The 14,455-nt window shown below is 40.0% G+C and overlaps 1 protein-coding gene across 1 annotated transcript; it reads left to right on the forward strand.

The window, feature by feature from the left end:
• The first annotated feature begins 323 nt into the window (after nt 1–323).
• Nucleotides 324–13,877, forward strand: LOC131456476 (regulator of nonsense transcripts 1-like). Its single transcript, XM_058624844.1, has 24 exons — nt 324–664; nt 2,260–2,396; nt 2,755–2,844; nt 3,458–3,625; nt 3,739–3,919; nt 4,594–4,755; nt 4,990–5,074; nt 5,342–5,440; nt 5,729–5,837; nt 6,120–6,279; nt 6,352–6,470; nt 6,788–6,952; nt 7,194–7,308; nt 7,470–7,613; nt 7,720–7,933; nt 8,231–8,348; nt 8,560–8,716; nt 8,880–9,022; nt 9,125–9,299; nt 9,420–9,501; nt 9,675–9,836; nt 9,925–10,193; nt 10,935–11,057; nt 11,626–13,877. The coding sequence occupies exons 1-23, from the start codon at nt 494–496 to the stop codon at nt 11,052–11,054; spliced, it is 3,345 nt and encodes a 1,114-aa protein (XP_058480827.1). The 5' UTR covers nt 324–493; the 3' UTR covers nt 11,055–11,057; nt 11,626–13,877.
• The last annotated feature ends 578 nt before the right edge of the window (nt 13,878–14,455 follow it).

Genomic DNA, 14,455 nt, shown 5'->3' on the forward strand with positions numbered 1-14,455 from the left:
AAAAGCAAATAGAAAGTGTCTTTCTCCTCTTATGTATATAATATGTCTATCTATATATGTATATATATACATATATGTATATATATGTATATATATATATACATATATGTGTATATATAATACTATTTGAAGTTCTGTCTCGGCTCATTCGCGCAAAAAAATATGTTGTATGGGGTGAAATTAAAGATTTGACCTTGTTACATAATAAACGTTCAGTTCACATTTTCACTTGTCTCCTTCCCTTCCCTCGCCCCCTACAAGTGACTTCCCGCAGAAGACCAGTGGTAGTGAAGGAGGAAAGGAAACTTGCAGGGGGGCGGAGACTAACGGAACGCAGCCACAGACGAAGCGCTCTCCCCTTCCATCTCATAGCACCGCCGTTTGACATTTTCCCATCTCTGTCTCCGTTATTCATTTTCTCTTGGAATAGCAACAGCAGCCTGTGGAATATTCCTTGAAAGCGGAGAAACAGCGTCAACAAGGCGACACAGACATGAGTGTGGAGGCGTACGGGCCCAGCTCGCAGACTCTGACGTTCCTGGACACCGAGGAAGCCGACCTGCTTGGAGCGGATACCCAGGGTTCCGAGTACGATTTCACCGACTTCACCCTGCCAAGCCAGACCCAGACCCAAGGCCAGACCCAAAGCCAGCTCGACAGCCAGGTGCGTGAGCGGCAGCGCGGTGTCACACAATAGTCTCTGTTGCTGTTGACAGAGCGTGAATTTTAGCTAACACATCCTTGGCTACCCCGGGTTAGCGCGATGACGCCTTCCTCCGTAACCATGCTTCAGTACCACACTCATTTGGATGGAACGCTAGCTAACTAGCTCACAGAGTTAGCATGCTGACACAGCTAACTGGTCCAAGACTTTTCATTGCCATAGAAACACAGGCTGTCAGTGAGTTAGTTAGCAGTGCTGTCAAACAGCCAGACAGCCCTGTGTTTATTTTCCACTGACACTTTAAAGTACTAACTATTTGTCAGTGTCTTCTCATAATAATAATAACAACTGACACACAGATCAGTGAACACAAACAGTGTGATGTAGCTGTCAATCAGGCATTTTCAAAATAATCGACATCATCCGATTAATATTTAATCATTTAAAATGTAAAAATTTTATGCTCTCACAAACGTGATAAAAGCCACTAAATGCACTAGAATGAATTGGCGAATGCACTCAAATGAATGAAAAGTAAAGACTTATGCAATATATCTAAACAAGTGCAATTTAAATGTACAATGTGCACTACTACCTACAATGTAATTTTATTAATTTTAATTTTTTGTTTCATAGCATGCTATAGTTTTTAAGGTTTTGTTCATATATTTTATAGTTACTAAATACTTTTATAGTATTACTTTTGGATACTGTTTACTCAAGAAGCCTGCATAAAAATGTCCAGGCACTATAATTGTAAATGACAAATACAATCTTGAATCATGTATTAGATAATTAGTTCTCATTATATTTATTTAGAAAACAGCCCTGCACTGCAGTGTAGACACAAAATGCAGGTTGACCAGACAGCCTGTAAGTGTTGTTTAAATAATATTGTCAATGTCAACTCATAATTATAATCACACAAGGACAGCTCAATACTTAAATGAATAAATATGCAGTATCTAAAATATATATGCATTCCAAATAAGTTAATAAATAACTGTACCTTTTAAAAGAAGTAATCAGTAACGATTAGAGCTGCAACTAACGATTATTTTCATAATCGATCAATCAGTGGATTATTTTCTTGATTGATTAATTGATTAATCATTTGGTCCATAAAATATCAGAAAACTTTAAAAAATGTTGATCTGTGTTTGTCAAAACTGGAAATGATAATGTTCTCAAATGTCTTGTTTAGTCCACAAACCTATGATTAATTCATTTTGTAATCAATAAGTAATCGATTAATTGTTTCAACTCTAGTAACGATGTCTCCACAGCTGGAACTGATGTTGCACAGGACCAAAATAGTTTTTAAACAGCAGATTCCTCAATTCAGCTTCAAAATCAAGATTCAAGATCATTGACTTGAATGGTCACATATATATGATAATAAATAATAATACAAATATTTTACTTTTTCACAGATATCAAGATTGCCCACCAGTTGTTAATGATCTAGCAATTTAGACTGCAAAACAAATATATGATCTGACCAGGACCTTCTGTCATGTGATATTACTTTCTCCAACACAATGCTAAAATAAAGTTTCAGTTTATATTGATACATCTCCATCCTGTCTCCTCAGGTTAATGGTCCAGACGGATTGCTGCAGAATGGAGATGACCCTGTAATAAAAGCCAGTCAACTGCTGGCAGAGCTGAACTTTGAGGAGGATGAAGAGGACACCTACTACACCAAGGACCTTCCTGTACATGCATGCAGGTAAACTACCAGAATAATATGACTGTTACACTGGCAGTCAAAGTGGGAGACAAACACTTAAAAATAATTTCTATTAAATTCAGGAAGAGTTTTTTTGCATCTTGTGTCTGTCAGCAGTTTCTGAGGATTGTGGTTGATTGTTCACTTTATTATTGAATGACTTTATTGAGCATGTGCTGTAGACTCCTATTAAACTGCTGTAAGATGAATTGCAGACATTCATTCCTGCAGTATAGTGGATTTATCACAGTTTATTTTGTCTGGCTCCGGTTATGTGTTAAAATACAATAGATTAGACTAATAACATGTTTGTTTGTTATTATTTGTTTTTTTTATTTCTGACTCTGCTTTGTTGCAGTTATTGTGGGATTCATGATCCAGCCTGTGTGGTTTACTGCAATACCAGCAAGAAGTGGTTTTGTAACGGCCGTGGAAACACATCTGGCAGGTAAAATACAGGGAATTATCAGATTAATTGATCCTCTCTGGTGACTCTTAACTAAATGAGCTGGAACTAGAAAATCATATTACAATGTACAGTCCTTACAATAGTACAGTACACAGTAATAATGCAGTCATATTACTATTATGTGTACATATGTTATACTTGATATATAAAATAAGATAGCACTCCAAGCACCCATACAGCTACCAACACTAAAATCCTGCTCATTATCCAGATTTGAATTGAAAAGTGATTCAGTTCTACCTCAGCCCAAAGTGTTAAGAGAATTAGTTCAGTCATTATCTTGCTGACAGGAAGACAAACAGCACTGAAAACATTCCATCTGTGGTGAAGGATTCTTTGCATTAAGCATTTTCATTACTTGTCTTCAGTGCATCTTTCATATTTCTTGATTTCTGTTTTAGTTAAATCTGAATAAAACAAAAATCATCCAGACTTGTTTATCCTACCGTGTGTGCAAAAACAAAATGCTAGGGAAAAGGGAAAAAAGAAACACCTACAAACAAACCTGTTTATACTCCCGTGTTTAGCACTGTAGTCGTTTTCAATTTTTTTTCCTACCTGGGGCATTATTTATCATTATTTTCATCTGCAGCCACATTGTAAACCACCTGGTGAGAGCAAAGTCCAAAGAGGTAACGCTGCATAAAGATGGCCCTCTGGGGGAAACACTGTTGGAGTGTTACAACTGTGGTTGTCGCAATGTCTTCCTGCTGGGCTTCATTCCTGCTAAAGCTGATTCTGTAGTGGTGCTACTATGCAGGTGAGGTCATGTTTGTACAAGTGCCTGACGTGGCCATACCCTCTGAATTTCGGTTGATGAGAGCAGACAATTTCACAGGTACATTTGACATTTTGGTTGTGGTTGTAATGCAGGCAGCCATGTGCCAGTCAGAGCAGCCTGAAAGACATCAACTGGGACAGCTCACAGTGGCAGCCTCTCATCCAGGACCGCTGCTTCCTGTCCTGGCTGGTCAAGATCCCCTCAGAGCAGGAGCAGCTTCGTGCCCGCCAGATCACTGCCCAGCAGATCAACAAGCTGGAGGAACTCTGGAAGGTAATGCGGCTATCGTCACACACACACACGCCCACTATTGTACTACAGCATGTAAATATGTTTAACCCACATCATTTAAACTGGAACATGGGTAGGGCTTCTTTAAATACATAAAGTGCATGTTTGCTGAGCTATTTCTTTCTCTTCAGTGCTACTTTTTGTAGTTTCCAGTTTCATAGACGTTTATTGATAGAATGTCATTTCTCTTCTCTTTTATGTGCCCAAAGCCTAACATTACTAATGTTAAAAGAGATATACTGTATGCAAAATATGTATAACAGGGACCTCTAGTGTATAAAATGGAAAAGTATCTACACAAGCATGTCTTTCACAGTCTGTTGTCAACTTCCTCTCCTCTTTCAGCAGTCTATATTTTAACTTATCTCCACTGCAGACTAGGGCTGAACGATATTAGGAAGTCATGCGATATGCGATATGCGATAGCGTTGCTGAATATTGCAATAATGATGTCACTTGAGAGATAGCACAGCTGTGTTACCCGATTCATGGAGGATGAGTGACAGTTTGTTCACATGCGGGGATATTTCAGCCTAGTTTTGAGAAGCGTTTAACTCGGCGTTGATGCGACGGCATGCTTTTTAATTAAGGTATTGTTCACTGCTGTTTCTCTCCCACTGTTTTCCATAAGTTCTTCTTCTTTTCTTCTTTGGCAGGATAATCCCACTGCGACCTTGGAGGATCTAGAGAAGCCTGGTGTGGATGAGGAGCCCCAGCACGTCCTGCTCCGTTATGAAGATGCTTATCAGTACCAAAACATCTTTGGTCCTCTGGTGAAGTTGGAAGCTGACTATGACAAGAAACTCAAAGAGTCTCAGGTAAACAAATGTGTATAAAATTCAAAATTTTATTTCATAACATTACATTTGTTTGACAGTCATGTTTTATGGATCATTAATAATGTCTTTAATTTGTTGGTGAGATAAACTTTACTGTTAATTTTTGTTCTACTGAGCAAATTGTGTTTTTTTGCCTGTAATAATATTGAATTAAAGATGGTATCTGCTGCTGTTAAAGCATTTAAAATGTAATTTTCTGTCACTTTCTAATAGACCCAAGACAACATTACAGTCAGATGGGATTTGGGACTGAATAAGAAGAGGATTGCATATTTCAGTCTGCCGAAGACAGACTCAGGTATTGACTTATTTGTAGATTTACATTCATGTTATTGTAACACAGTGAGTCAGAAGAGAAAAAAGACAACCACACACCTGGAATGTTTTATGACTGTATCTTGCAGCTGTAATAGTGACATACACACCTGCTAAAGTACTCCAACACACAAATACCCACCAAGTCACTAGGTGAATCTTTTTTTCAACTTTGCCTGTAGAGCTTTCTTTACAACATGCACAGGTACATTTTGAACAAAGTTCTTTTTTTGTGTCTGTTGTCTTCTAGATATGCGACTGATGCAGGGAGATGAAATTTGCCTGAGGTACAAAGGAGACCTGGCTCCTCCATGGAAAGGAATTGGACATGTCATCAAAGTCCCTGACAGTATCTTTATGTGTGTCTTACAAAGTTTGACACAGGTGCATGAGCTTCTATATAAACATGTGATAAATTTTAAATGAAAGTTGAATTTCCCACCACTAACATTGGTGTTTCAGTGACATCTAATGGCAGCTGTGGAAAACTACAACAACACTGACAAACTGTGAAGAAAGGTTATTTATATACAGTAGTATACAGACAGTAGGCATACAAAGTAGTACTGCAGCTATGACAGAAACTACAGTATATTTATTGAAGGCATAATTTTTTTTCCTTGAGTTACTATACCAGACTATGGTGATGAGATTGCCATAGAGTTGAGGAGCAGTGCCGGTGCACCAGTGGAGATTCCACACAACTTTCAGGTCGACTTTGTGTGGAAATCTACTTCCTTTGACAGGTATTCACAAGAAGCACACACATTATAACCTTTTTTGCTCTATAATCAAAGCTTGAAACACTAAATTTTCTGTTTAATGACAGTAATCTGTTGTCAAAAATGTTAGTTTTCATGTATTGAATTGTGTCTGAAATAACAGTGTCATTAGTCAAGCGTTTCCACTTTTTCTGTTTCACACCACTGATGATAAAACAACAATCTTTCAAAGTAAATGAATTCATTAATTGTAAGATAAGGCTTTTTTTTTTTATAAACCACCCTATTCCTGTTTCCATCATGAAGAATGCAGAGTGCCCTGAAGACATTTGCTGTGGATGAGACCTCAGTGTCAGGTTACATCTATCATAAACTTTTAGGACATGAGGTAGAAGATGTGGTCATCAAGTGTCAGCTGCCTAAACGCTTCACTGCGCAAGGCTTGCCTGATCTGAACCACTCCCAGGTGAGTTAGAAAGACAAGTAATTTGCAATCCATCCAAAATTATTATGTATTAAATGTTTTAATGTCATGCAGGTCTATGCTGTGAAGACAGTGCTGCAGCGCCCCCTCAGTCTGATCCAGGGACCTCCCGGCACAGGGAAGACTGTAACCTCTGCTACCATTGTCTACCACCTAGCAAAACAGGGTAACGGGTAAGACACATACTGAGTAAATGTTTTTACTCTTTTTTTTTTATTATTATTTTAAGTGTCTGGACCTTTAAAGACCATATTGCTGTGCATCCTTATCGGAACTTGCTTTGCTAAACCATTTGCACATAAATGTATATTATTTCACAGCTAGAAGAATTGGTCCACAGAGTCTAAATAATCAGATCTCAAGTGTGTCCTCAAAGCGTCTTGGCTGTGTTCACACTGGAAGTTGGAGCTGTTAATATCAGATTTGAAAAGGTCTTCTGCCTTTCAGGATGTCGTGTCAAAAAACTGTGCTGATTCTTGTCTCTCCTCAGGCCGGTGCTGGTGTGCGCTCCCAGTAACATTGCTGTCGACCAGCTCACAGAGAAGATCCACCAGACGGGACTCAAGGTGGTGAGGCTGTGTGCCAAGAGCAGAGAAGCCATTGACTCACCTGTGTCCTTCCTGGCTTTGCACAACCAGACCCGTAACATGGAGAGGTGATACCATCAATAATTATTTTTTAAAAATGACTAAGTTTTGTGTCTATGGTTAAGTTTTGCTTGGCCCCAGTTTGTCCCACTAATGATGAAACTTGATTTACTTCTATCTTAAATTTACAAACTATTATTACTATTATAACGATTATTTCAGAACTTGAATTAATACTTCATTAATACTGCAATAGTTATTTCTATGAATCAGACCACTGATCTCAGGTTAAATCATTCAAATCTGCAGTATGCCAGAGCTTCAGAAGCTCCAGCAGCTGAAGGATGAGACTGGCGAGCTGTCGTCCTCTGACGAGAAGCGCTACCGAGCTCTGCGACGCACTGCTGAGAGGGAGCTGCTTATGGTATGAGGAATTCATTTTTTGATGGTGCTAGAAATAACATCAGTACATCAGCTTAGACTGAAGAGTAACAGTCAAGTTCCTAATGGTTTTTATGTTAATCCACCTGCTAAAAAGAGTGAGTTTTGTCAAACATCTCCGCCATATCTCCTCTCGTTTCCCAGAATGCTGATGTGATCTGTTGCACCTGTGTCGGGGCGGGGGATCCTCGTCTGGCCAAGATGCAGTTCCGTTCAATCCTGATCGATGAGAGCACGCAAGCCACTGAACCAGAGTGCATGGTGCCTGTCGTCCTGGGGGCAAAGCAGGTTGGAGAGTCACTATATGCTGATAGTTTTGATTCCACAGCGATGACGTCTAACAAGTAATAATTATTTTGGAATCATGACTTCATGATCATCTGTGTTTTTGTAGTTGATTTTGGTGGGTGATCACTGCCAGCTGGGTCCTGTGGTGATGTGTAAGAAGGCAGCTAAAGCAGGTCTGTCCCAGTCTCTGTTTGAGCGTCTGGTAGTTCTGGGGATCCGGCCCATTCGTCTGCAGGTCCAGTATCGTATGCACCCAGCACTCAGCGCCTTCCCTTCCAACATCTTCTATGAAGGTTCGCTGCAAAATGGAGTCACTGCTGGTAAGATAACCATAAACCTATGCATGAAAAATACATTTTGTGGCCATCAAATACTTTTCAAAACATCTTGCTGAGGTTTCAAGAGGAAGCTAAATATTCTATCACATCTTACTGTGAAAACCAAATGATTTTTATTTTTCAACAATTCTACACTTTTAAGAACACAATGGGTAGTAGCCTGAAGTTTATCCTGACTGGCTTCCTCTTTGAAGAAGGAATAATTGTTGTGCTAAGGTGTTCATACGTGACACCAGTCTTCAGTCATATATACTGTATATGTATATGTTCCCTCTACAGCTGATCGTATGAAGAAAGGCTTCGACTTCCAGTGGCCACAGCCGGACAAGCCGATGTTCTTTTACGTCACACAAGGCCAAGAGGAAATTGCCAGCTCTGGAACATCCTATCTCAACAGGTTTGAATTGAATCTTGATCCGTATGCGTTTAATTCTATTGAATAGCCATTTTTACATCTTTCTCGTGCACGTACAACCACTGCTGCCATTTAATATTGTGCAGGTGTTCAAATGCACAGTTTTGCAGTCTAACGTAATTCAGTTCTTTATCAAGAGGAGTTATTATGCATCATGTTCCTCATGGTATTATGACCCTACTTGGTAATGCAGGACAGAGGCAGCAAATGTGGAGAAAATAACCACGCGGCTGCTGAAGGCTGGAGCTAAACCTGATCAAATCGGCATCATTACCCCCTACGAGGGTCAGAGGTCATACCTGGTCCAATACATGCAGTTCAGTGGCTCCCTCCACACCAAACTCTACCAGGTAATTATTTTTTTGCAATGTAAATGATTAATTGCACATTTAATTAGAAGGAAGTTTCATAACTACTCAAAATGATCTGCACTTTCACAATAAGAGGAGGCTAAAATGACTCAAGAACCTATAGTTTGTAGTTGTTTGTTTACTCACTTCATGCTTTATGCAGGAAGTGGAGATAGCCAGTGTGGATGCCTTTCAAGGCAGAGAGAAAGACTTCATCATCCTGTCCTGTGTAAGAGCCAATGAGCACCAGGGCATCGGCTTCCTTAATGATCCCCGACGTCTAAATGTGGCACTCACCAGGGCCAGGTGAAACGACAAAAAGAAATAATAATAATAATCACAATAATCACAATTTCTATTATGACTATGTAACTTGCCGGTAGTAATTGTTGTACCTATCATACACAGGTATGGTGTGATTATCGTGGGAAACCCTAAGGCCTTGTCCAAGCAGCCGCTGTGGAACCACCTGCTCAACTACTACAAGGAGCAAAAGGTTCTGGTCGAAGGCCCTCTCAACAACCTGAGGGAGAGCCTCATGCAATTCAGCAAGCCTCGCAAGTTGGTCAACACCATCAACCCTGTGAGTTTAGACGCTCTCCGTGTGTATGTGTGTGTGTGTGTGTGAGAGATCTGCCCCAAATGTGTCTCAAATAGCAGTTGAAAATAACATTTCATTACTTTGTTTGCGTTTGTTTTACAGGGGGGTCGTTTCATGAGCACTGCCATGTATGATGCCAGGGAGGCTCTCATTCCTGGGTCTGTCTATGACCGCAGCAGTAATGGTAAGGCATTATTAAAAACATCTTAAATGTTACAAACTTTCATTACAGAGTACTTGCACTGGACATCAGCACTGCCAGTTTGAACATGCGTGTCTTCAAAAAGAAAACAGTTTAGCACACAACTGAATGGTATATAAAGAAATGAAAAATAATAATATTTTCTTCCACTACAGGGCGTATGTCTAACATGTACTTCCAGACCCATGACCAGATCGGTATGATTGGCACGGGCCCAGGTCCTATGAGCTCCATGAACATTCCCATCCCCTTCAACCTTGTGATGCCTCCTATACCTCCCTCTGGCTACATGGGACAGATGAACGGGCCCACAGGAGGTGAGAAACATATAAAACTGGACAGAACTGTGTAGTTCTTGTAGGCAAACACTTTTCTCACCTATGATGTGACCTTTATGGCATCCAGGTCGCGGTGGAGGTATGAAGGGCAAGGCAAGCGGTGGAGGTGGAGGTGGAGGTGGGTCTAGAGGTGGCCGCCAAAGAAACCGCAGCAACATAGGTGGAGGGAATGGAGGAATGGACCGTGGGCACGGAGGACATATGAGCGTCAGCCAGGCCAGCCAGGACCTGGGCTCCCAGTCCTTCTCCCAGGGACCTTTGACACAAGGTTACATGAACATGAGCCAACCATCACAGATGAGTCAGCCTGGGCTCTCCCAGCCTGAACTCTCCCAGGTTTGTTCCCTGCTCTTTTTTATGATTATTATTATTAGATTAGTTGTTTTGATTATAAAAAATTTAGCAGTTTAGGTGACTTCATGATTATATTAAATACTATATGTTTTATCAGTGGTTGCATTGATTAACAAAATTATTTCTTTCTTCACTACTACCTAATTTGTGGGGACAGCAGCAGCAAATATGTCTGTGTTTGCTAAAGTGATTACATTTTCCAGAGTCACTGAATGCATCTTGAAAGCATTTCATCTTCATAGCTCACAGGTCAACATGCTGTGAACCCCGCGTTACTCTCAGTAGCTTTCATGCGCTACTGTTTTGCTTGTTCTTGAAGTGGAGAATTTTTCCTCTAACAAGATAATGACTGAATTTGATGTAAGGTCTGTGATGTACTTTTGGCTCGAGCACTGATGCATTTGTCTGCTTCAAAAAGACAAAGGTGAAGTTAGTGTGAGGGAAACCCACTCTGCTGCGGGGCATTGGTATATGTGTGTATGTAGATATACAAAATAGAGAATTTATTTTCTTGAAATGCCCATCCCTAGTACTAAGTGCACTTTCCTAAACAGTAAACAAGGCCAGAATCGTCTACACACCTTCCTAAGTATTGTCCAGTTTTCCTCTTCGAGTTAAGACTTCTTCTTCATCTAAAACCTCACTCACTTCTTTTCCGCCTGGAAAGACGTGAGGGAACAACAGTTAACTGCTCTCTCTCACATTCTGTTTGTCCCATTATAGGACAGTTACCTAGGAGATGAGTTCAAGTCCCAGATTGATGTGGCTCTGTCCCAGGACTCCACCTACCAGGGGGAGCGGGCCTACCAGCAGGGTGGTGTGACTGGACTGTCCCAGTACTAGAGTGTAAGACATTCCACTGTAGACTTAGCTGACTCACTGAAATTAAAGGAGTAGTCTGCCATTTGTGTTCCTTCTGAGAATTATATAAGAAAGTATGCTAAATGAGAAACTCGAGGAGTGAGGCAGTTAGCCTAGCACTTTGAAGAGGAAAAAAGGCTTGGCCTGGCCCACTGGGGTTTTTTTTTCCATACAAAACCAACATGTAAAAAAAATAATATGCTATTTGTTGCTTGTTGCCAGGCACTAAGTGTAGACTCCAGGACGTCAAGGTTCTTGGCCAAAAAATAGCCTCACACATAAATATCCATGAATTTATAACTACTTTTCTTTACCATATTAAACAAAACGACAACATCAATTGAGTTGTAGAATTTGGTAACATTGTGCAGAGCTAGACTAGCTTTAAGCTGTACACTTAAAGCTAACTAACTGTCTACTATTTATAGTTTACCTTCACATCTCACTCTCAGAAAGAAAGCAAACCACATCATTCCTACATGATCCAACTGCTGATGTCTGTTTTGATCTAATGTTTATGTGTATAAATATTTCTGTATTTTTCGTCTTACAGATTGCTGGAAATGATCTAGGCCCGTGTAAAGCTTAGTTCATTGGTATTTTAATCTGGGTAATAACAAAAAAGAACAAACATGGGTACCCGTTTTCCACTGCTACAACCGAAGCACCACTGTGTGAAAGTAACAGGAGAGAGACCGTGAGAAACCAACCAATCACAAGAGTGAGAGCAAGAAAGGGAGTAGAGCTGGACAGGAAGAGAGCAAGAGAAGGGAGCGAGGAGGCAGGTGGAGGAGACGAGCCACTGCTGCTCGCATGCGAAGAAGACATGGCAAAGGAGAAAGCTTGTCGTCGTCGTCAGAGCAGCGCAGTTAGAGAGGCAAGACCTTGGACAGGTCAAGGAGGGTGGATGGCCCAAACAATTCTGGAGTGGGGAGAAGGATGACTGTGTCATTTTGTCCCCCGTGTGCCCCTGAATCTGGGGCATCTCCAGATGGTATGGTCGTAAATCTTGCTCCAGAAGCTGAGAAGGATGGAGAAGAAGAGAAGTCTCACACTAAAGTCCTCCAAGCTAACTCAACAAGTTGTCCTCTGTGACTTGGAGAGAGAGCAAGAGAAAACAATAGGGGACACAACCCGTGAAGCAGTTGACATGGCAACTTTTCTCAAAACTTGAATCGAGGTTCTGCATTTGATCACACCCCAAGCATCCAGGAGAGATGAGCGGCAAAACACCGTTTGCCCTTTCGAGTGAACTCAAAAGTGCTTGTGGCGTTGAAATGATGTGCGAGGATTACACAGCCACTGGTCATTCACTTTTGTTTCCGAGTTTTGAGTTGGAAAGTTTTCTAAGTAAAAGCTGTTTTCGTGGAGGTTTTTAAGTGATGCAAGCGAGTGTAGGTGGTCTGTCTTTAAGGCAGGTCTTTCTCAACGTTAGTCTGCAAAACACGTGTGACGGAATTACTGTAGCTCTAAAAAAATAGGAAAATGTTCGAAAAACACCTTTGTCTCCAAATCTGAGGACAACTCCTTCTGAACAGAGAGAGACAATTTTGTTTTCATTGTTCTTAATGTCTTTTTGTAAGTGCAAAAGAGTGAAATGTCCCGTAAGCAGCTTATTATTTGGATGACGTTGTGAGTCTTTTCTGCTCATCCTGAAGCTGCTAAAGCTAGCATACTGGGATTCTCTCAAGTGTCTACACTGTCGCTAAAAGCATCAAATAAGCCGAATTCAGACGGCTTGTCAAAGATCCTAGCCCTGAAGTAAAGTGCAATAATGGTTTCGATCATTGCAGTTAAGTGAGACTGTTGTAATTGAAGTCACAAGCTTGTGTTTTCATGTCTGTCGACTTATTCACTACACTACAGAGTCATAAAAACTTCTAAGGCCCCATTTGAGGATGAATGGTTGAACAGAAGCTCGATCATAGTTGTCACCACTTGAGACTTTTGGTGAAAGATATTGTGACATGTATTTTGGAAAGTCTGATATTTCAAATGACATACTTAGACGTTATAATGTATGTTTAACATGATAATCTAAGAGTATGTGGGACTGTTTATTATAGTTTTTGTTTTTTGTTGGCCCACAGTCTGAAGCTTATAGAAGAGTTACATAGTATTGCATCATGTGAATCTAGAGTCTCATTTCACAGGTTTTGGATGGACTTTAGTTGAAGTTTTCACGTGTCTTGTATTTAGTCAGTACCTCTAATTCACTTCCAAATGTTACTCTCTACAGTCCTTACTTTCTTTGTGATCTTTGTTGTTTTCCAGTTTCACATTATTTGAATGCATGGCACAAATGTAACAATGGCTGTTTGTCTTCATGACCAGAGCCACCTTGACTGAAGTTGGTTTTGTTATTTTTATTTTTGTTACTAATTTATTTATTTTTTTATCATGCCAAAACAAACATGAACTAAACCAGGTTTGTTGAAAACACAGATGGACAGGTGATGAAATTCAGATTCACACGACTTACCTGTGGAGAAGCTGGCTGTATTTCTGCCACACCTTCTCCATGTGAGGTGACCATCAGTATCTATATGCATGTCATCATTGACATGTTAACGACTTTTAATTTGGACATTTGTTTGGCCTCCTCATCCTCTTCCAATGTTGCATGTCCTAGGTTAACTTTGATTAAATTGCATGTTGTCCACTAAAACGTAATTTGCTCGTACGGTCTTAATCTGGCATGTTGCTGTTGAAGAGTGAACTGTAAATGAAGACCCTTTGTGTTGTCACATGACTGCACCTTTTCATTGTGTTGGAAAATTAAAGTTTGGTGCTTGTTTTTACGTCTTCAACTTGACTTCACTGTTTTACTTTAATTCTCTCTGCCATGTTGCACATACATCAACTCACTTCAGTTTGTAAGAATGTGGCTCTGTTTTAAAATCTACACAGGATTTCAGGACAGATCTACTTAACAGCCATAACATTAAATCCAGTCATCTGTTTGAATGTTGTGGCTGATAAGTTTATGTATTTCCTATTATTCATATTTGTCATAGAGAAATTCATTGTATCCTGAACCCCATCTAACTTGACTTAAACAAACGAGATTATGTATTATGTGTGTGATTCTGTATTTTACTAGTTGAGTATTATACTGGACCTCATTTGCTATGTTTGTGCTATATGTATATTTATATGTATAATTACATGTATATGTACAGCCATGACATTAAAACTGGTTTTAATGTTGTGGCTGATTGGTATATAAACATGTGCTCAATTTCAGTGATTAGTGATGAACTTAAAAAGAAATCGACACAAAGCGTAAGTGAAAATTGCTCATCTAAGGTGGTGGTGGTGTATAAATAGAAAATAAATAAATAACATTTCAAACAAATGCACCTTTATACACCTGACACAAT

This window comes from Solea solea, chromosome 1 (genome assembly GCF_958295425.1).
Source record: "Solea solea chromosome 1, fSolSol10.1, whole genome shotgun sequence".
NCBI classification, from domain to species: domain Eukaryota; kingdom Metazoa; phylum Chordata; class Actinopteri; order Pleuronectiformes; family Soleidae; genus Solea; species Solea solea.

Bases quoted from the DNA above. Each gene is read 5' to 3' on its own strand.
- LOC131456476 (XM_058624844.1), top strand. From the start codon at position 494: ATGAGTGTGGAGGCGTACGGGCCCAGCTCGCAGACTCTGACGTTCCTG. The intron at 5,441-5,728 runs GTATCTTTATGT...TTACTATACCAG, and splicing joins TGTCATCAAAGTCCCTGACA to ACTATGGTGATGAGATTGCC. The intron at 6,953-7,193 runs GTGATACCATCA...TCAAATCTGCAG, and splicing joins CAGACCCGTAACATGGAGAG to TATGCCAGAGCTTCAGAAGC.